Here is a 22551-nt window from a genome sequence, read left to right as displayed (position 1 = left end):
ATTTTGACTTTGATATACCTGATTATATGTTATGTTTGGATTTAGGAAGCAAGCCTTGCAAATGTTGTGCATGATATGGAAAATATGCAACAATTTGAATACCAAATATTACTCTGATGTGTATGACAATCCACATGTTACTTAGAACCTTCATTTATTTCCCTGAACCATGGAGATGTTAAGACACTACCATTGAAATCTAGAGAATCATTAGGAACTAGTTTGAAATTTTGTACTCCAATAAATTGGAAAATCTACAAGAAATTGACAAATTGATTGAATTTATAGGCACATCCTATAAATTACAAAATTGAACAAATAATATATAAAAATATAAACATAAAAAAACAAGCAATGAGGTTTAGGCAGTAATAAAAATCTCCCCAAAAAAGCACAGGATTAGATGGATTTACCAGTGAATTTAACTTGACCTTTAAAGAATAACTGACATCAATATTTTCAAACCACTCCATGAAATGGAAACGGAAGGAATGTTTCCAGATTTTTTTTATGGAGCCAGTCTTACCCGATGCCAAAACCAAAGAAGGACACAACAACAACAACAACAAATCTGAAGACCAGCATCCTTGATAGATACAGAAGCCAAAATCCCAACTAAAACCAAAATGGAAGCCAAGAAAACATTAAAAAGTCATGCACCATGATCAAGTTGATTTTATCCCAGGGATACATGTATGATTTAACACAGGAGAAACAATAACTTTAATATACCATAACATAAAATTCCCCTGATTTCAGTAGATGTAGTAAAAGCCTTTAAAGTATTCAACATCTCTTTGAGAGAAACACCTTAAATAAATGAGGTATGGAAAGATCTTACCTTGTTATAATAAAGGCAATATATGAAAAACTCATAGCCAACATCATACTGTAGAAAAATACCTGAAAGCATTTCCTCTAAAATCAGGAAGATAAAGTGCCTACTCTTACCACTCCTGTTCAACATAGTAACTGAAATTTCAGCCAGAGAACTTGGGTAAGAGAAAGAAATAGAAGGGATAAATGTCATCAGGTGAAATTAAATCAGATATAGAAGAATCCATGTGTATTCTTTTTTAATGTGAAGAAGAAATAATATCACTGAAATATCCTCACTACATAAAGATATCTGCAAATTCAAGACAATTCCTACCAACTACAAAAAGTATTTTTCACACAAATAGAAGAAAAGATTCCAAAGCAGTGTTGGACTATAAATTCTATTGCAATACTATTAGTAATGATACTAGCATAACAAAAGACAGAAACCAATGGATCCTACTACAGGGTTCAACAATAAAACTGCATATGGTGGCCTGGTCTTTGACAAGAGGGCCATAAAAACAGGGAAAAGACAATTTCTTAAGTAATATTGGGAAATAAATATTTTCTCTCACATGATAATGGTATTTGACAGTCATCTCATATTCTTCATAAAAAACTCAAAACGGATCAGAGATTTAAATTTGAAGCCAGGAACTTCAGAAATCCTGAAGAAAATCTTGTTGACCTTGGTCTAGGTGGTGATTTTTTTGTTTTGATGCCAGGGATCAAACTCTGGACCTTGTGCTTGCAAAGTAGGTGGCAGAACCACTAGGCTAAATCCCCGGCCCAAGGTGGTGATTTTTTTAAGGAAAGAGCAAAAACACAGACAACAAAAACAAGAGAGACCAATGAGATGACCCTCAATGGAAAAAGCTTCTGCACAGTAAAGGAACTGTAAAATGAAAATAAAACATTTCTAAGAAGGGAGAAAATATTTGGAATCCTCACATTTTATATGAAGTTAATATAAAAGATGTGTAAGACAATAACACAACTTAACAGTAAAAAACCAGTCTATGAATGAGGAACAAAGGATATGAATAGATATTTTTTCACTTACCTATGGCCAACAGGTATATGAAATTGTGCTCAGCATTACATCATCAGGAAGGTGAAAATGCAAACTAGTGAAAATCATCCCTCATCTATGAAAGTGACTATTAGAAAGAAAAAACATACAAAGCATGATCAAATATAGTTTTACTTTTTATAATTTTTACAGTAAAATATACATTACCACTAGTCCCTTTCAAAATACCTTTTCAGCTGACATCCATCATCCTTGCCACTTTCTGAAGCAGCTCTGAAGTCTGCTTTCATATGCATCCTTTCAAGGTGTGGTCAAAGATAGGATAATGTTGGTGCCAAATGACATCCAATAGAAAGGCAAGCTGAAAAAAGTACAATGCTGTGTCCTCATCCACCTTATTCACTGGATGTGGAAAAGTGAAATTTCAGGCACTTTCCCAAAGTCAAAATGTCTAGGAAAGGTAAATGTTTTTAATGTATTGAGGACAAGGAGGCAGGCATAAAAAGAGGGGTTAAGGCAATGTATCTCACTGTAACATTTTTAAACTTAAACATTCATTGTACTTTTCAACCACACCACATATGCAGAAAAAAATCAAAATAAGAATGCTTCTGTGACTTCTAAATCATGGTCATTTTGACATAAACATAAAGCTATACTTTCCACAGAATATAGTTTAATGAAATAAATTCAATCTGAAAGTATAGACTTGATTGATAATATTTAAAGCAAATGTATTGCCCTGTGTATTCAATTCCATTTCTCCATCAACTTTGCACATGTAACCATATTTCCTAGTAAAGAAATATGCATGTTCAAAATTATATGTTCTAAACATGTTGTCTCTTTTTATACTTGTTTGCTTTGCTAATGGCATTTGTATGCATCCTCATAACTTATATAATCACAGAGCTATTTTCTAAAACACAAATTGATGGTCCACAAATTAATATTACTGAAAGCTAATATCACATAATCTATACTGATAGAATATTTAAAGAGAAAAAATGATTCAAAAATAAAATGCAACAATTTATAGCATTTCTCCTTCCTTTTATCCTGCCTGATAGAACTATTAACTTCTTTGCTCAAAGAAAGCATAGAGCATAAATAATATATATAATTATTTATTTACATATGTGAAATGAATCTATTTTCTGCCACATTTTCTTGTAAATTTAATAAAAATTGCTTAGAAGATGTTATTTCCTCATGCAGCATTAGGCTTCAGAGAACATAAATCTTTTAGGGAATCATCATAAAATGTAGAGGAGAAAATGACCACAGCAACCTAAAAGGTTTGCATACCACCAACCATGAAAAACATTTTCACAACTGAATGAAAAGTATTAAAACAAAACCTCTTCTGTATCAGTTGTCAAGTTCTGAAATGTTGAAGAGTCTATGGAGCTTCTCAATTTCAGTTTTCCCCAAAAACTTTGAAAATAAAATACTGACTTTAAGAAATTAAATAAGGTACTTTCATTATAAGAAAAATTAATGTCTAAACATTAACTTTTACTTATATGTTAACTACTTGTTTCCCCTATATCCATACTTGGTAATTTGATTGTTGATTTGAAACAATGGTTATGAGACATCAGTCAACAGCAACTTGGGTCCTTGCGTTTGCAAGGCAGGTGCTGGAACTGGTGAGTTAAATCCCAGGCCTTTCCCTACATTTTTAATGGAATACTTACATTCATTAAGTCAAGCTTACTGTTTTGACATATAGAATCCAGGATTTGTTCATGTGGGTAGAGAATTTTATTTTTCATATACCTCTACTAAATTAAACACAATTATCTTCTAGGTATTTTCCATCGTATAAAAATAGGACTGTATTTTATTAACACTGTATCACTGAGGAAGAAGCTCTATACCACTTCTTATTTGTCCAGGGATGCACCAGCTCATAGGTTTCTTAAGGAAGTGCTCTCTGTCACTTTGAGTGAACACTGGTGCAACATAAGCAGATAAGAGCATGAGGGAGAGGGATACAGGTGACATTAGTTCTTGCTGGAGTCATAAAAATCCAAGTGTTCAAGGATAGTCAGCAGAAGGGATCTGTGACTAGATGTATCCTTTTACTGGAAATTATTCAGAACCAACCTTCCTTAGTAACTCTGACTTATGTTTTCACATATATGGCCAGAGTCAAATGTAACATTTGTATAGATTTTCTCCTTAGCAAACAGTTGCTCCACTTTTCTACTATGTGTGGAAAATATGTGACATCCACAACTTAAAGGAAGAGAGATTCATCATGGCTCACATTTTTAGCCCATGATTGTCTGAAGCTAGTGCAGGAGGGCATGGTAGAAGGGCCTGGACCAAAGAATGCTGGTCACATCATGGTGACCAGGAAGCAAAGAGAGAGGAGCCAGGAGGGGAGATATACACTTCCAGTTCACTCCTACAGTGATACAGCTATCACATTAATATCCTACTTCCTGAGAACAAGTCAGCTATATCAGCCTATGACTCAATCACCTCCCAGCAGTTCCATCAATGAATCCATGCGGCTATTAAGGGACATGCAAATATAGACCATAACAATGAGACAAATAATTTTTATTACTACCAAACAAAAGTGCCAAGTTACATTTAAGGGCACCCTCACTAGACTAACAACATATTTCCCGGAAGAAACCCTACAGTCTGGGAGTGAATGAATTGATTTATCCCAAGTTGTGAATAAAAATAAATTAACCACAATACTATCTCTAGCAAAATTATCCTTCATAAATAAAGACTTCAAAACAAGCAAATGAAGAACTCCATCACTCCATCTGGATTTACACAGCTGCTTAAGGAACGCCTATGTCCAAAGGCAAAAGAAAGACAACTGCTATCAAGAAAATATGTGAAATTATAAAACTCACCATCAAAGTAGAAAAAGAAAAGAAAATAGAAATGAGTCAAACTTCATGAATACAATAAATCACCAAATCTTAAAAGAGCAAGAGTAAGAATAATACAATTTTTTTCAGTAGAAATATGAGAAATTTAATGCAATGATTGGACTCAACAGTAGCTTTTAATAAAGTGGACTAAATTCTCAACTAAAAAGTACTGACTGGCTGAATGCATAAAAAAACTAGACTCAGTGATATGCTGTCTCCAAGAAACTCACCTCACCAGTAAAAATACATACAAAGCAAAAGGAAAGAAAGTCAAATATATGGAAATCAAAAGTGAAAGAAGCAGCTACCCTTACACCAGACAGAATAGACAAACTCAAAAGCTGTGAAAAGCGAAAGTCACAATTTGATGATCATTTGATAAATTTAAAATGATATAACAATTTTAAATGTGCATGCAGCTAATGCTGGAGGACCCGTGTTTTTTAGTTTTGACAGTTTTGGTCATTGATCAGAAATAAGAACCAAGATGCATCATGTAAAGGTACAAGTTCCCAATGAGAAATGTAAATTTGTTGTATACCTAAAATGTACCAATACAATAATTTAAGAAAAAAAAGAAATATAGCCATGAACATCAAGGTGATTATGAATGATCTAGTACCACCAGGAATGTGTCTGTCACAGACCACTCACTGATTCACCATGACAGAGAGCCAGAGAGCTTGGGGCATCTCTTCCTCCTTGAATCTTCAGGCTTTGGGGGACTCTTCTTCTAGTTTAGCAATTATATTACTGGCTCATTTTTTATTAAATTCAGAAAATGCAAAATATTTTTAAGAAAATAGCAAAGGCTAAAGATTTTATCAGTTTTCCTTAGAATCAAAAAGTAAAAGGAGTTGGGGAGGGAAATGAGGATAGAAGATGTCAGGCATCTACCAAATTTCTTCCTTTCACCCAGAATATTTTACAAAAATAAGACCAGGGAGGTATTAATTCTTTTAGATAGTTGCATGTCTCTACTAAGCCACATGAGAGTGTCAGGGTGACAATGTTTCTGTGGTTCCTCTACAGTGAGAAACCCAAAAGTCATGTTGGTTCTGTTGAGCCATTCATGCTCTTTGTGAGAGATTCTGCATCTATCATTCTGATCTGAACAGGAACCTAATTTAGGAGTTCTAAGTTCACACTTCACTGGTTATTGAAATTATACTTGGACTTCACATTGACCACCAGATCGACTTTCTTAGTGCAAACTCCTGAAAGCCCCACCTTCACAATATCTCCCTCCATGATGTCATCAAAGAATGTGTTATGATGGCACAAGGACTATTTTGAACCTTCATGAAAGACCCAACACTTTCCCATGCCAGGCAGGAAATCTAGGTCAGAATCTTACAAAGCTGACCAGACAAAAGGATCTAGAAGATGCCATTTGGTTCCAGTCAAGAAAGTGGCTATGCTCATGGCCACATGCCCCTTGAGGATGTATGTGCTGCATTCTTCTCATAGTCCATAGAGGTCCCACTGTGCAGAGTCTGGGTCACTTCTGTGCTTCCATTCTTGTGCTGCACAGATGAGCCATTGAGGTCCACTCATACAGAGACAAGGTTCTTCCTACTTATTTCAGAGACCAGAACATAATGATTGACAGTATCACTGGGAAGCTCAGGTTCATCAGTTCAGCTTGCACCATTCTTCTACTCTGTCTGCACCTGGGTACCTTGTCATGTTGCCATTGGGAACATCTTTCTCCAGCCTGTTGGAGTTCATAGAGAGCAATGACATCTTCAGTGTGAGCCTTCCTCAAATGCCTTCCAACTCTGCTGAGGTCTTGATGGTTAGGCAATGCTGAGGGGATATAAGTCAAAAAACAACTGCTCCTCCTGAGTTGCTTCACTCATGGCAGATCTGCCCTGGTTGCTGACACACATCTTCTCTCCCTGAGCCATGTTGGCACACAGGGCCCTAAGCATAGTCAGGAGACTCATGATCATTTGGGCTTTACCCTCAGAAGGCAAATTTGGCTGAATATATGCAAATCAATAAATGGGTTACACCAAATTAACAGGATGAAGTACAAATTGATAGATAAGCTTAAGATTCAGAAAATAATTTGCCAAAATTCAACAATCTTTCATGATAAAGCTCCATTTCTAGTCAACATGATACTAGAAGTTGTACCAGAACATTTATACAAAAGGAATAATAGGGATACAAATAAAATTAAGAAAACGAAGTGTGTGAAAGAGAGGGCAGAAGAATGGGTAAAAGTAAGAACCAAGATATATCATGTAAAGGTACAAATTCCCAATGATGAATGTCCTCATATTGCATACCTAACATGTACTGATAGACTTAATAAAAATGTGTGTGATAGTTAACTGATTGTGTCAACTTGAGTAAGAAACTCTCAACTAATTTGATCAAGTTCTTTTCTGCATGTAGCTAAAAGGATTTACTGGAGACAGAAGACCCATCCTTGGTGTGAGAGGTACCAAGCAATAGGCTTGATGTCTGAATGAAATAAGAGGGAATGCAGTCTTCACCTTCACCTTGGACATCATCTCCTGGCTTCCAGAACAGACCTTTCAGCCTTCTGATAAGGTCTTGCATAGGACACTACAGTGAGCTTTAGGCCTTCAACTGGATCCTTTGGATCTCCAGTGTGCAGACAGCCCTTTTGCACTCTTCCACACCTGACTGTGTGTGGCCATTGTGAGATAATCTTGTAAATTCTTATGTATTCGTATATCTTACATTAAATCTGCTTCTCTAGTAAGCACTGACTGATACAAAGTGAAATTATCTTTGCTTTCTGATTACATGGTTTTAGAATTATGTAAAGAAAACCTAAAACTTATTTCTGTTAGAAATGATAAATTCTGTATTACAGAAAGAGTAATCACTGCATGGTGCTGACATAGAGACACATGCACCAACAGAGGAAAAGTCCCAAGAATAAACAGTGAACTTAGATCAACTGATGCTCATGAAAGAACCAAGAACACATAATGGAGGAAGGACAGTCTCATCAGGAAATGGAATCGGAAAACTAAACTATCAAAGAGAAAAAGGATATGTATCATCAAGGCTGTAGAAAAAGAGCTCCTGTGTACTACTGATGAGAACATAAATTAACACAGTCACAGCAGAATACAATACAAAATCTCCGCAGGAAACTCAGACTTACCCAGTGACCCAGTAACCCCACTTCTTTGTGTTAGTATAGTGAGCTGGAATCAGCACACTGAACCCAGCACACCACTGCATTCTTTGCAGCGTTGCCCACAACAGCTGAGACATGATGTGCATCAGCTTCTGTGTCCACCATTGATGAAGGAAGACAGTGTAATGTGAACACCACACAGAATGCCATTCATCCCAGAGAAGAAGGAAATCCTGTCCTTTGTGACACTGGATAAACTGGAGGACATCATACTATGCATATAGCCCAGGCACAGGAAGAAAATCCATATGATTTCATTTGAATGTGGGTTTAAAAAGATCAAATCCTTTTATTCATGTAATTATTTGCTGTTTATACTTCTTTATCTGAGAAGTGTGTATTTATCTCAGATGCCTGTTTGTGGATTGAGTCTTTAAACTGGGGCATGTCTAATTTTTTTGAGTTCTTTATATATTCTAGATATTAATCCTTTATTTGAGGGACAACTGGATAAAATTTTTTCCCACATTGTGGATTGTCTCTTCACTCTTGGTGATTTGATTTTCTTTCTTTCTTGTTTTTTTGTTTTTTTTTGGTACCGACGATTGAAGTGATTTGTTTTTCTGTGTAAAAACTTTTTAATAAGAGGAGATTCCAGTTGTTGAGTTTTTGTGTTATTTCCCATGTGATCAGAGTTTTGCTCATTAAGTCTTTGCCTACACTCATGCTTTCAAAATTTCTACCTATTCTCTATTCCAACAGATTTGGTGTTTCTGTTTGAATATTTAGATGTTTGATCCATTTTGATTTTAATCCATGGTGCAAAACATGGATGTAGTTTTAATCTTCAGCATGGAGAAAGTCAGTGATTCCATTTATTAAAGATGTGGCTTTCTTTGAGTGAAAGTGTTTGACTTCTTTGTGAAAGATAAGGTCGCTGAATATGTTTGAGATTATTTATGAATCTTCAAATCTGTTCTATTGATCCTCACCATCAATGAGAGATCCAAATTAAAACAAGGCTGAGATTCCATCACATTCCAGAAAGAATGGCTGCTATCAAGTCAACCAAAAAAATAAGATATTGACCAATAACAAATGTTGGAGGAGATGTGGGGAAAAAGAAATCTTTCTCCATTGTTGTTGGGAGTGTAGACTGGTGCAACCACTATGGAGATCAGCTTGGAGATCCTGAAAAAAACTAGGATTAGAGGTCTAGGTATCTTTCTGAAAGAGTTAAAAGCATCGTACAACAGCAATAGATGTGGGCCTATGTGCACAGTTTTAATAGCTGAATCTTGGAAACAACCCACATACCGATCAACAGATCAATGGATAAAAAAAGATGTGGTTCTTTTGTACAATGAAATACTACTCAGCCATAAAGAAAGATAAACTTGGGACATTTCTAGGTAAATGGATGTACCTTGAGATTATACTCTTAAGTGAAATACATTGGACACACCTGTATAAATATTGCACTGTATCTGGTGTGAGAAACTGAAAGCATAAATAATAAAATGTATAATAAAATGTATAATAAAATGGGCAGAAACTGTTCAAAAGAGGAACTAGAGAGGGGGAAGGGGAAAGGAAGGAAGAGAAAAGAAAAAGATGAAAACAGAAAGATAAAATGGAAACAAATATTTTAAAATAAGGCAGGGAAGAGAAGTTGAAGTAGGAGAGTGGAATGGAAAAAAAGGAATCAAGATATATCATGTACAGGCAAAAATTCCCTATGATGAATGTGATTACTATGTATATCAAATCATACAAATAAAATTAAGAAAAAGACCAAATCCATAGAGAAGAGGAGCAATAACGGAAGGTTATTATTAGAGCAGGGTCTTTTCAGGCAACATTTGCACACATTTAAATGAACAAAACTTAAATGTATCCAACCACATTTAACAAATATAAGAAATTTTATAACATAACCCAGCAGCCAGATTTTTTATGGAAAATGCATTGTGTGACAAAACTAAAATTAGTGAGAAGGGAGAAACATTTGTATATTTGAAATTATATTTGTTGTCTGGCTCAGTAAGACAAGTGAAAACCCGTATCTCTTTCTCCTGTTGCAGTATTGTGTTTGGTTGACCAACAAGAAAAATAGTGTCTTGCATTGATGTATGATTAGAAAGGGAAGGAGTATTTTAATCACACTTTCATATAAGACTATTTGTCATTTATTACATAGTAACATAAGTAACATAAAAGTACTTGTGTTTTATTGAAGAATATATGAAATGTGTAATCTGAAGCCCAATTAGTGAATTTTTCAAGATCCAATTTAAATTTTTTAGACTTCTGTATGATTCATGCATGATTTTTTAACATCAAGTATTGATCATTTGAAAAATACCAACTCACATAGGGAAGCCACCCTCCCAAACATAGCACACTTGTCAATGGATTTTCTATAGTAAATCAAAAAAATCAATTTTATAATGAGATGTGAACTTGAAAATGTATTGACTACCCAGTGATGTATGAAATATTTTAATGGTTCCATATTTAATAATTGTATATCACACACAACTTAGTCCTACAAAACTGGAAAATTTAATTAGTCTCAATGGAGTGGCAAAGAATGCTCTCCTATTAGATGCTGGAAGAAACACAGGCTACTTGGAGCTGGGATCACCAGGTCCTCAGAGCTCATCAGAAGTGTGACCCCCACATGTGCTTGGTGAAGACTCACCAGGCTCACAGGTATTTCAGAAGCAGGGCTGCCTTCATGTCCACACTGGGAGTCTCACTGACAAGTCCGTTTGCATTTACTCATGGAAGAAAGAAGCAGGAGCAAGGATCTCATCAAGTGCCCTAATGTGCAAAACTAATATTCCTGTACTGAAGTCTGATTCATTACTTCACTGCTCAGGTATGTTTTTACATATTAATACAAGTATTTCTATTAACATTAGAACTGCATTAGTTATATACAAGCACCTATTAAATACTTTAAAGTCTTAAGCTAGTGTAATGGTTTTGGTTCCTTATGATCTTTGTGTGCTTATAGAATAGCCAGTGTGTTTCAGATTCTAGAGTTCATTTTAGGCAATTAGTTCTCAAATGCCCTCCAAAGATCTTTTTTTCATATTTAGTCCAGGTCAAAGATGGAAATGACTATTACCTTGGAAGCCAGCATTAGTCCACGCATATTCAATATTTTCTTGCCCTAGAGTTAAAAGGATAACAAAGAAATCTATAAGCAGATGAAATTTATAGGGCATTTCATTCAAATCAAACCACAAATAGTCTTTAAGTTAACAATGTTGAAATGTCTATTATTGTAATTATGGGCAGTTTTTAATAATAGCTGGATTTTTAAGATAATAATGTTAATTCTTTAGATATATTAATATTCTCCCTTGTACGAGCTTTGGGTTTGTCCTGCTCTTTTTCTAGAAACTTGAGGTTCAGCATCAGGTTATTTAATTGGGCTTGCTCTGTTTTCCTAATATGTGCATTCACTGCCATGAATTTCCCTCATAAGACTGTTTTCATTGTGTCCCATGGATTCTGATATATTGTATTGTCATTGTCATTTAATTGCAGGAACTGTCTGATTTCTTCTTTAATTTCCTTTGTGACCCACTGCTTATTCAGAAGTGTGTTGTTCAATTTCCATGTGTTTATGAAATTTTTGCAGTTTCTTTTGTTATTGATCTCCAATTTCATCACACTATGGGCTCATAATATACAGGGGATAACTTCAATTCCTTTGCACATACTTAAACATGTTCTATGAGTGAGTATGTGGCCTATTTTGGAGAACGATCCCTTTGCAGATAAAAAGAATATGTATTCTGATTTTGTGTGGAGGAACACTCCATAAACATCTTTTAAGTTCATTTCTTCAAGAGTTCAATTGAGTTCTAGTATTTCATTACTTATTTTTTGTCTAGTTCTATCTATTTCTGACAGTGGGGTATTGAGGTCCCCCACTATAATTGTATTAGTGCATATATGACTTTTCATGTCCATTAGTATTTGTTTTATATAGTTGGGTGCACTAGTGTTCAGTGCACTCATATTTATGATCTCTTTATTTATGATCATATATATGTATATCATCTCTTCCTGCTGGATTGTTCCCTTTACAAGGATGTAGTGCCCTTCGTTTTCACTCTTAATGAGTGTTGGATTGAAATCCACTTGATCTGCAAAGACGATAGCTATTCCTGCTTTTTGGGGGGTTCCTGTCACATGGAGAATTGCTTTCCACCCTTTAACTTTCAGTCTGTGAGTTTCTATCACTCATTTAGTAATTTCTGGAAAATTCGTATTCACAATCATTCCGTTGTCCACATTTTTAATTGGGAGCTAAATAATTTCAAAATACTGAGAAAAATGGGGATTTAGAAGAAACAACTCTTGGATTCCCTCTTCTCCACTGGATTACAATGATTGTGAAGAGGGGCCAGGGATTTAGCTCAGTGGTTCCACTACCTGCCTCACAAGCACAAGGACCCAAGTTCAATCACTGTTATAAAAACAAAATAAAAAATAACTGTGAAGAATAGAAATGAATTTGGGGTTTATTATGTGTAAGAAGAAAAGATTGAGAATGGGAGAGAGACATTCATGGCTCATATCTGTTATTTTGATAAAGGAAAGTAAAAATAAGTATAAGTGATTTGCAGGAGTAACCTACTGGATGTTAATAGTATCAGCTTGATCAGTTAGTACTGGTTTGAGAGTAAATTTCTGTGCTCAAAAGATTTTCTCATTTAGAGAAATAAAGCAAATAAAAGTAACCACATGTTATTCAGATAAATTAATTTATATAAAATATCCTGTAAATAACTGGAAAGCCATATGAATGTGTGATTAAGCAAATAATATACATGGAAAAGAAAAATTTATAAATGTTTCTGTAATTTCAAATTATATATATAATATTAAAATATATAGATGCTAGTAGTTTATTTATCGTATTTCAATTTTGTTTCTCAACATTGAAAATGAAATAATACTAAGGTTAAGTCTATGTAGCTAATTTTAGTACTGAAAAGATAATTTCTAAATAGATACTTATGATTTGGAATGCTTCAAAACAATAATAAATAAGTGAATTAAATTTACAATACTGATTATAGAATGAGGACATTTTAGTAAAACTTTGAGAGCAAGTAGAGGGAAATTCAGGAGAAAAATTGGCACCTAAATAATTAGAATCCATGCATAGCAGAAGGTTCCATTTCAGAGGCATACTTCAAGAAGTTTCTTTGCTTGTTTAAGTTTAAACATACAGAAAAGTAAGCTCAAGAAGAGAACGGTTTACACATCTCCAAAAGAAAAGGAGAATTTCTACAACCTGAATCAAATGTCATAAATGATGATGCAAAGAGGGAAAGAAAGTGTTCACACACACACACACACACACACACACACACACACACACACACACCTCTTGAAAGCACCGCAAGGGGGAGACCAGTGTCATGACCAGCTTGGCATCATTCTCAGACTATGCATGTAGAACCTATCAGGATATTTATCAGCAGTTTCACAAACAAAAGAGAAATATGCACATTCCTTGGATTTCAGGATACTTTATTTTATCCATTTATTCTATCCTGATTTCCTTATTAGGAGGCATACTGTAGTTTTAATAGGTGCTCCACAATCTGCTGTAGCATCATCAGCTCACTTTAACCTCTGACTCTGCAGAGACCTCACCAGGTGGGCAGACATGGACAACCTCACTGTCTTCACAGAATTCCTCCTCATGGATGTCACACACTCCTGGGAGTTTCAGGTTCTTCAAGGTGTGCTCTTTTTAGTGATTTATCTGGGAGCAATAACAGGGAATCTTGGGACTGTCATTATCATCATAACAGACATACATTTGCACTCCCCCATGTACTTTTTTATAAGCAGTGTGGCCCTCCTAGACCTCGGGAGCATCACAGTCGTTGTTCCCAGAGCTGTAGTGAAGTCCATGACAGGCAAAAAAACCATATCCCTGGCAGAGTGTGCTGCACAGATTTTCCTCTATGTCCTTTTTGCAGCTGTGGAATTTGCCCTCCTGGTGGTTATGTCCTTTGACCGCTACGTGGCCATTTGCCACCCTCTGCACTATGGGCTCATCATCACCCCAAGTCTGTGCTCCCAGGCTGTAGCTGGCTCCTGGGCATCTGGTCTGGTCTACTCTGCTATCCACACAGGTGCTCTGTTCAGGCTTCCCTTCACCAAGACCAATGTGATCCCACAATATTTCTGTGATGTACCTCAAATTCTGAGAATTTCATCTTCAGATGTCCAGTTTTCAGAATTTGTAATCATTGCTCTAAGCATTTGTCTTGTGTTAATATGTTTTTCATTTATGTTTATGTCATACACTAACATATTTTCAACTGTGCTCAAGATGCATTCTGTGGAAGCCCGAAACAAAGTCATATCCACCTGTACCCCACAACTGGCCATTCTCCTATTGTTGATCATTTCAGGAGCAATAGCTTACTTAGGTCCCATTGCAAATAAACCTTCCCTTAAGAATCTGCTCACTGCTATTTTCTATAGCGTGGTGCCACCATTCGTGAACCCCATCATCTACTGTCTACGCAACAGAGAGATCAATGCTGCTTTGCAAAGAATGTTCAACAGATTCTGAGTTCTCAGTCAAGGATGTTTTGACTGAAACATGAATATTAACATATGGCTGAAAGTGATTTAATTTACTTGCTGTCTGTTTTTATATTACAGTCTACACTTGTGAATTATATATTTTAGTTGTTTTTATATATTTTCTTGTCTGTACTTGTTATGATGAAATTAAAATTTACATATTATTTACCTTGCTGGGTATTTTGTATATGTTGTATATTCTATATCCATTTGTGAAACACTAGATATCTGGCCCACATATGTTTTGAATATATTTCCCATAACTTTGAGCTGACAGCAAAGTCAGGCACCATAAGAGCAGGGCATGCAATACATGTTTCAAATTAGCAGACACCTGTGCTGCTGAGAGAACCTCAGGTGCTGGACCTGACCAACCTGGAGAAGCATAGTAAGTGGTCCTGTGAGAAGACCCTGTTCTCTGCACTGTGCTCTTTGCATTTGCTTTTCTACTCAGACTGGGATAAGTGACAAGGAGATTAGACGGGGACAACTTAGGCCTGAGAACACAATGGGGTGATCAACATTGAGAACCTTGCCAGCCCTTTGTGCTTTATCTTCTAAAATACTTTTGATACATTAAATGAAAACTAGGACACAAACCAACTGGCTTACAAAATACTGTAGTTTGGAAGCTTTTGGGTTCTGGATGAAAAGATTCATCATGTTGATCCTCTCAAACCTTGGCTGTAATGAATAACAGGAAATCAGACTGTAACAGAAACAGATGGAGCCATGAGTAATATTGGTATTTACCTGGAGAGCAGCAGATGATGCTTCCATGTGAGTTAAATTTTTCTCATCAAGTAACCTGTATTAATAGATTTACTCATAATGGTAAGCATTTTATTTTTCTGACTCTGAATATCTGAATCTGCATCTGAGTGACTAAAATACATAATATTTTTGTGTCTCAGAACCAAATTGAATTCCAAATTCTCCACCTGTTTCATGTAGAAGCCTTGCCTTGGAAAAACTCAGCATTGAGGCTCTGGTGCCCATTTAGCCCCCACCCAGCAGTGGAAAAACAGGTGCATCGGGCTCCCTGCATTCCTGTACTTATTGCTCCTGGCAGAAGCAAGTGGTGTTTGGCACCAGATCGTCTCCTGGTGAAGGTCTGGATGTGGCTCACCCTGCTCTGATGCTGGAGATACCTCAAATTTCAGCGTTTCACCACTGAGCAGGCTACATCTGTTCTTACAGCTTTATCTAGGTATAGGTGACAATCGAAACTATATGTAAGGTACAAAGTTAGTGTGATTTCTGCATTTGTAGAAATATTTGCCCCAAACAAGCTAACATAGCCACAAAATATGTCTGTACATAGCTCATTTGCCTAGCTGTTTTCAATGTAAAAGTCAATCTCTAATTTGTATTTAAATGTCACTCTTGCAAAGATAGCATGTTAACAATTATGAATCTTTGACTATTGAAACATAAATGTATTTTGTCCTAATAATTTCAATTTGAATTTGTATTCAGATTTTCTGTTCAGGTATATTTTCCTCCAGAATTTTGAATGAACAAATAGGTTGACTTTTATTTTCCAGAGTTAAATTATAAAATTGTGTCACTCCTGTTCTTTTTGTCTTTCTACCAAGATGGTATTATTTTTCTTAGTGGCTTCATAAAATTTCATGTTACTATTTGTTCTTGTGCATTATGAATTAATGTATCATCATGAGTAGAGTATTTCAATCATGAAACTCAAGTATTTTCTTATGGGACATTTTTTATTTCTAGAATTTTTTTGTTTTTAATAATTTCATTTACTAATTAATTCAATTGTTCATTGAAAAATAACAATTGTATGTAATTATATGATGCAGTGTGATTACTTATGTTTTACTAAACATACTGCTTAAATGTGGCAATTTAAGAACTCTATCATTTGATATTACCAATTTGGGGCAGGAAACATAAAATCTCCTTTTTTACATATGAATAATATGCAGTACATTGCTATTAGAGTCAACATTCTGTGCAACTGATCACTCTTATGACTTGTATCTAGATGTCCACCCACAGCCTCATGCACACATAGTTACAGCTTTTCTGAGATGGCTGGATCTAGGGTATGTGATTAAATTGTTTTATGCTAGGATTATGAGTGTTTGATCACTAAATTGGTCCACTGATATGTTAAACATGGTTCTGGGTGTGGATAATGTGAAGCCCACCATGGTTGTGGGTGGCGCCATCCAAAAGCCTGGAAGAGATAAAAGGGAGAGGCTTCTGCCTTGCTGCTTGCTGCCTTCTGCCAGCCATGGACTGTTTCTCCTTTGTCGTGCCCCTCTTCCATGCCATTCTGCCTTGGAGTCAGCCAACTATGGGTTGAAACCTCTACAAACTGTGAGCTAAAATAAATCTTTCCTTTTAATTCTGAGTGTTGGATATTTTATCTCAGCAATGAGAAAAGTAATTAAGAAAATCACTTAAGCTTATTCTTTCTGTTCAATTGAAATTTGTACACTTGGTCAATATTTTCTATCTCCCCATCTAATCCCCTCTGCTAATCAGGTAACATTAATTTTTCTTTGTAGGTCTATGAAGTCAACTTTGTGAGAATCACATATAAGTGAGTCATGGAGTGTTTGTCTTCTTCTACCGACTCTGATTTCACATAGTAGAGTGTCCTCCAGGTGGAGACATACTTGTGCACATGAAATAAATTCCTCCATTTTAGGATAGAATAGTGTTCCAGGCAGTGTAAATGGAACATTTTCTTTACACTCACCAAAACTGTTACTTTCATTGATACAGTTTTATGCGTATACTGTAGATATGCATAATGATCACATTCATCATCATAGGAATTTTTACCTGCACATGATATATCTTGATTCTTCTTTTTTCCCCAATCCCTTCCCTTCCCTTCAGTCTTCCCTTCCCATCCTTATTTAAAAGCTTTGTTTCCACTTTTTCCTTCTATTGTCTTTGTTTCTTTTCCCTTCTTTCATTTCCCCTCCCCCCTCCCTTGTTCCCCTTCCCAGTTGAACCCTTTCTTCCTATTTCCTAATATGTATTAGATATTTTGGTCCTTATTTACCCTTTTTGGTTTCTCACACCAGAGAAACATTGCAATATTTAAACATGTATGTCCACTTTATTTCACTTACAAGCATGGTCTTAAGGCATATCAATTACCTAAAAATGTGTCAATTTTATCCTTATGGCATAGTACTCCCTTTAATATAAAAGCACATCTTCTTTAACCATTCATCTGATGATGGGCATCTTGGCTGTTTCTATGATTCAGCTAACATATTGTGCTACTTTAAACATGGCTGTGTATATATCATTATGGTGTGTTGCTTTTAATTCTTTTGGGAAGATACCAAGTAGAGAAATAGCTGGATCAGATGGAACTGTGTACAAAGGGAGGAGAGTACTCTGAGGGGATTAATGAAAATATCTATTTTACTGTTATAATTACTTTTGTAATGCCAACATTCAGCATGTTTTGATCCCACCTCATAGACCTCATAGTAAGTGTTGGTGAAGATTCGGGGGAAATTACCACTTGTACCATGTTCTTGAAAGTATCAGTAGGTTTAGAAAATATTAAATCTATCTCAGAGATTCCTTATGAAGTAAAAAAGAACTCTTAGGATTCCAAAATTCTGCTAAGCATATAGTTAAAGGAAATGAGGATATTCAATTGCTATCTACACTCCAAGTCAACTACAGTATCATTCAGAGCATCAAAGACAGGTAATAAATAATTTCAGTGTCCAGATGAACATACCAATAGAATGTGATTCACAGACACCAATATTATTTGGAATAAATCCCCCAAGAAACCCTACTTGTGAAACACCTGGGATGAACCTTGGAAGCTCAGTGAAAGAAGCTGGGCACAGATGGGTGATTGCTGCATGATCCAACATGTCTGAGCACCTAACGTGGTGGAAATCACATGGAAGATGGAGAAGAACAATGAAGAGAGGTGGAGGACAGGGGAGGGAGGTGGAGATGTCAGCAGGCTGCACACAAGTCCCCTCAGGATGAGTTCATCATGCTGATGAGTGTGTGAAGCTGTGGGTGTCATTAACCTAAGTGTAATGTGCGCTTGAAGCCTGCAGACCAAGTAGACTGAGGCTGTTCTCACTACACATATCACTAAAGTGATAGCTGTCTGTAGTCATGGATAAAGAAAAGAAGTAAAAATGCCATATTCACAGACATCGTGATTTTCTTTGTTTTCCTTGTTTTAATTAATTATGTATTTTATTAGTAAATGTTTGAAATAGATAATGATTACATTTCTCATGGGGATTTGGTGGATGTCCATAACCCATCTTCATCTCTTTTGTCCCTCCCCTACCATCCCTACCCCCTCCTTCCAACTTTTGTTCCCCTTCCCCTTTGAAAAAACTCTAATTACATTTTTATTCAGTTCTCTCCTTTTACAAATCCTTTTCCCCTTTCTCCTCTTCTGCACCATCTCTTCTCCTTTCATTTGAAACAGTTCTCCCTACTTCTTATCAATCCCTTATCTTCTTCTTTATTTATATTTTGGGTTTAAACTTGTGTGTCTGATTTAGTTCCCCTAACATGATTGCAATAAGTAATGAAAAATCATCAACCTCACTGGCCATTAGAGAAATGCAAGTTAAAATGATACTGAGATTCCATCTTACCCCAGAAAGAATGTAGTCAAGAAATCAAATAATCACAAATGCTGGTGAGTCCTGGGGATAAAGGAACCTTTCTACATTGATGGTGGGAATGTAAACTAGCACAACTGCTATGGAAATCAGTGTGGAGAGTCATCAAAAAAGTAAAACTAGAAATTCTATTACGATTTTCAATTGAGAAAATATTATGAATCTACATCAGAAAGAAAACTGCTTGAAACATCAAGCAGAGAGTCCTATAACCAAACACACAGTATATTATATCAAAAATTTAAAATCTATTGTATAACTATATCAGCAAGGAATAGTTAAAAGGCAAAATAAAAACTAGTCAGACATTTAATAATAACACCAAAAAAAATGTAATACTTAAATTCCTAAGTGCAGCATGTACATTACTTTTTTTGCTGCATAGCAAAAAGGCTGATAAAGGGTATTAAATGATGTATTGAATGCATGTGTCACACTGACGAGCTGCAGGTGAAAACACTGTAAAGAGTCCATTCATTGTGCATTACATGGATCTACACATCCAACACAATTTCACATGAACATCATAGGGTCACACAAATCTACACAAAGTGAACATCAAACCTATACAGACAGTGTAATGAGACTAGTAAGAGACCAAGTAATTTTTTAGAAGAAAGAGTTTGGAATAATCATTCTATCTAATTTGAAGACTAATATGAAATGCAATGAATAAGAGCTTAGCATTAATATTTTAAATTCTAGAAATATAAAGCCATAGATCTTTATAGTCTACAAAGAATAACTGTTACAATAAATACAGCATGGAGGGTTGAAGGGGGGGCAGGGGAATGGGGGAAATATAAGAACTGAGATTATGTAAAGGTGCAAATTTCCAATGATTGTAACTGTATTGTATACCAAAAATGTACCAATAAAATGAATAAAAAAATAAATGAAGCAGATTACCTGAGTCATAACGTAGTACTGGGTTATTGAAAAAAGGGTCGTCTTCTCTCCAGGCACTTTGTGCTTTACAGTGAAGCAGCCAGCTCAGGACACACTCTTAGGTGTCCAGGACTTACATCACTTTACTCTGACATCTGTTGAGTTATTGCACTGACCACACACTCGATGATAAAAGGAAAAGGCAAAGTGTGGTTCACTTCCACTACTGTGAAAAAGAATGTAGAAATTAACCACTTTATCAGTGATCACACGCTGGAATATACACATATCACATATATGTATCTCATTTATCTGAACCTATTGTCTTCCAGCTGGATGAACAGTAGATTGGAAATTGTAATCAGCAGACTGAAAGGCATATTCATTGATGTTATTTGGGTGAGTTGTATCCCCATACTGCTAACTCCATCATAAAAATAAATAAAACAAGAAAATAGATAATAGTGATAAATTACAAAAAGTAACAAAAATTCAGAGCTAAAACTATTGTGGTATGTCTAATAAGCAAGATGTTTTTCAAATATTTCAGCCTGAGTATCAATACATGTAGCTTGAAAATATTTAATTTAAAAAGATAATACATATATATTTGGACAATGTAGTGAGACTAGTAAGAGCTCAAGTAACTTTTTTTCTTTTCTTTTTTATTTTTTGGTACCGGGGATCAAACTCAGGTCCTTGCGCTTGCACAGCAGGTGGTGAAATTAAATAACTTTTGAAGAGTTTGGATGAATCATTCTATCTCATTTGAAGACAAAAGTACAATGTGTGTAATAGCTTAGCATTAATATTTTTAATTCTATGAGCCAGATGTTATATATAACATGTTGCATACACACACAGAGATGAGTCAGAATATACACAGTGTCTAAGAGTAATCATTATTTTTATGAAAGCTATTTCAGATACAAAGTAATGTGCCTAGGATTCTCTTGCATTTGATAGTGACCTAATAACACTTTCACAGCTACAGCACACAGGGTTCTGGAACTGCAATTAGGAGCCTTCTCCAGGGCCTCCCGATGCAGACCCCTCCTGCTCCTGGTGGGGCTGGTGCAGCTGCAGGCTGTGTGCTGTGCAGTGCTCACATGTATGTGTCTCAGGGGGCAGGTGTGGACAGCATGGTCACCAGGGTGGACAGAGAGGTGATGGAGCCTGGGACATAGAGCCAGAGGAGACATTCAGCTCCCCTGACCCTGGCTGTCCTGAGCAGAACCTGCTAGCCAGGCCTGCCTCCCAAACCTCCTGTCTTCTCCTGTGGGGATCCTTGCTGAGTCCACCAGGGTGTCTGGAACTCAAGGCAGCAGAGCGCCAGGCTGAACTGCTGTGGACCCAGCATCCCAGAGAAAGGGTCTGAGCAGCCCTGTCCTGTGTAAAGCAACCTGGCCAGTGCATGGTTAGCCGAGTGGGAGATGGGTGGGTGGAACTTGGGCCTCTGAAGCTTTGGGTGAGGAGGTGCTGTGAGCCAGGTTCTCTCCATGTTGGGTCCAGGCCTGGGAGCAGGAGGACCCTAAGGAGTACCAAGCATGGGAGGCTGCTGGGATAGTCAGATCTGCAGGTTCAGATGGGAGAGAGGCAAGGCCCTGAGTGTGAAAGAGCACCATGGCTAAGAGAAGTTCTCAAAGACAAGGCATTGGGATCTCCAGTCACACAAATTTCAGATGAATTCCAGAGGAAGAGATAAGGATTTGGGGGATGTGAAATATATAGGCATATTTGCATATTTTATAATGGGTATCAATATTCTTCCATGCCCAAAATAATTAAAGTCATATATAAAAATATAGATTAAATTCTGTTTCATGAACTACAAAACACTAATATAAAACCTGAAGAAAGACTAAAAAATGCCAAAATAGCAAACATGAATTTTTTCCTTTTGAGCTGCTGAAAAGTGAACCCAGGCCCTCCAGCCCAGCACCTGCCCATGAACTATGTTAACAAGAAGCACATGGCCCACCTGAGCACATGATTGTGCCTGAAATGTTCCCAAAGGTGAGGTGTGTTAGGAAATTGAGCTGTTGCTCTTTCTACAGTAACATACAGTTGATCAGGGATGTGATTGCAGGGTGAAGTGTGAGATTTATTAATCTCTCTGTTATTTTTTGTGTTCTTGTTTGAAATTTTCCATTTTATTTTGAAAAATTAGAAACATCATAACTTGAAAAATTGAAATACTGTAGCTCTCTCATTTGGCCTTATATTCCCTAACCATACTGCAATTGTTTTGGTCTCTTTCTCCCTCCTTCCCTCCATTTATCATCTATCATCAAGGATTATTTATATTTTTAATCAATATATCAATGTACACTTGTCTGTTGAGTTATAGGTAAAATGCTTTTGTTTCTCCACACACGTTTAATCTAAACTGTTCTCATGTTGGTTCTTCATGTGGATGACACATAGTCTTCACAAAATAAAAGTATGCCATCATGATTAAAATTCAGTTAA

The 22551-nt window shown here is 36.1% G+C and overlaps 1 protein-coding gene across 1 annotated transcript; it reads left to right on the top strand.

Moving 5' to 3' along the window:
- The first annotated feature begins 13589 nt into the window (after positions 1–13589).
- Positions 13590–14510, top strand: LOC101724505 (olfactory receptor 14I1). Its single transcript, XM_004841214.1, has one exon. It carries the CDS (start codon positions 13590–13592, stop codon positions 14508–14510), a length of 921 nt encoding a protein of 306 aa, XP_004841271.1.
- Positions 14511–22551: the final 8041 nt, after the last annotated feature.

The sequence above is a fragment of the Heterocephalus glaber genome, unplaced genomic scaffold (genome assembly GCF_053883595.1).
Source record: "Heterocephalus glaber isolate CG9 unplaced genomic scaffold, H.glaber_assembly_v1.0 deba00001673, whole genome shotgun sequence".
Taxonomy (NCBI): domain Eukaryota; kingdom Metazoa; phylum Chordata; class Mammalia; order Rodentia; family Bathyergidae; genus Heterocephalus; species Heterocephalus glaber.
The sequence above is the reverse complement of the archived record's forward strand: the minus strand, read 5'-3'. Positions and strand labels throughout refer to the sequence as shown.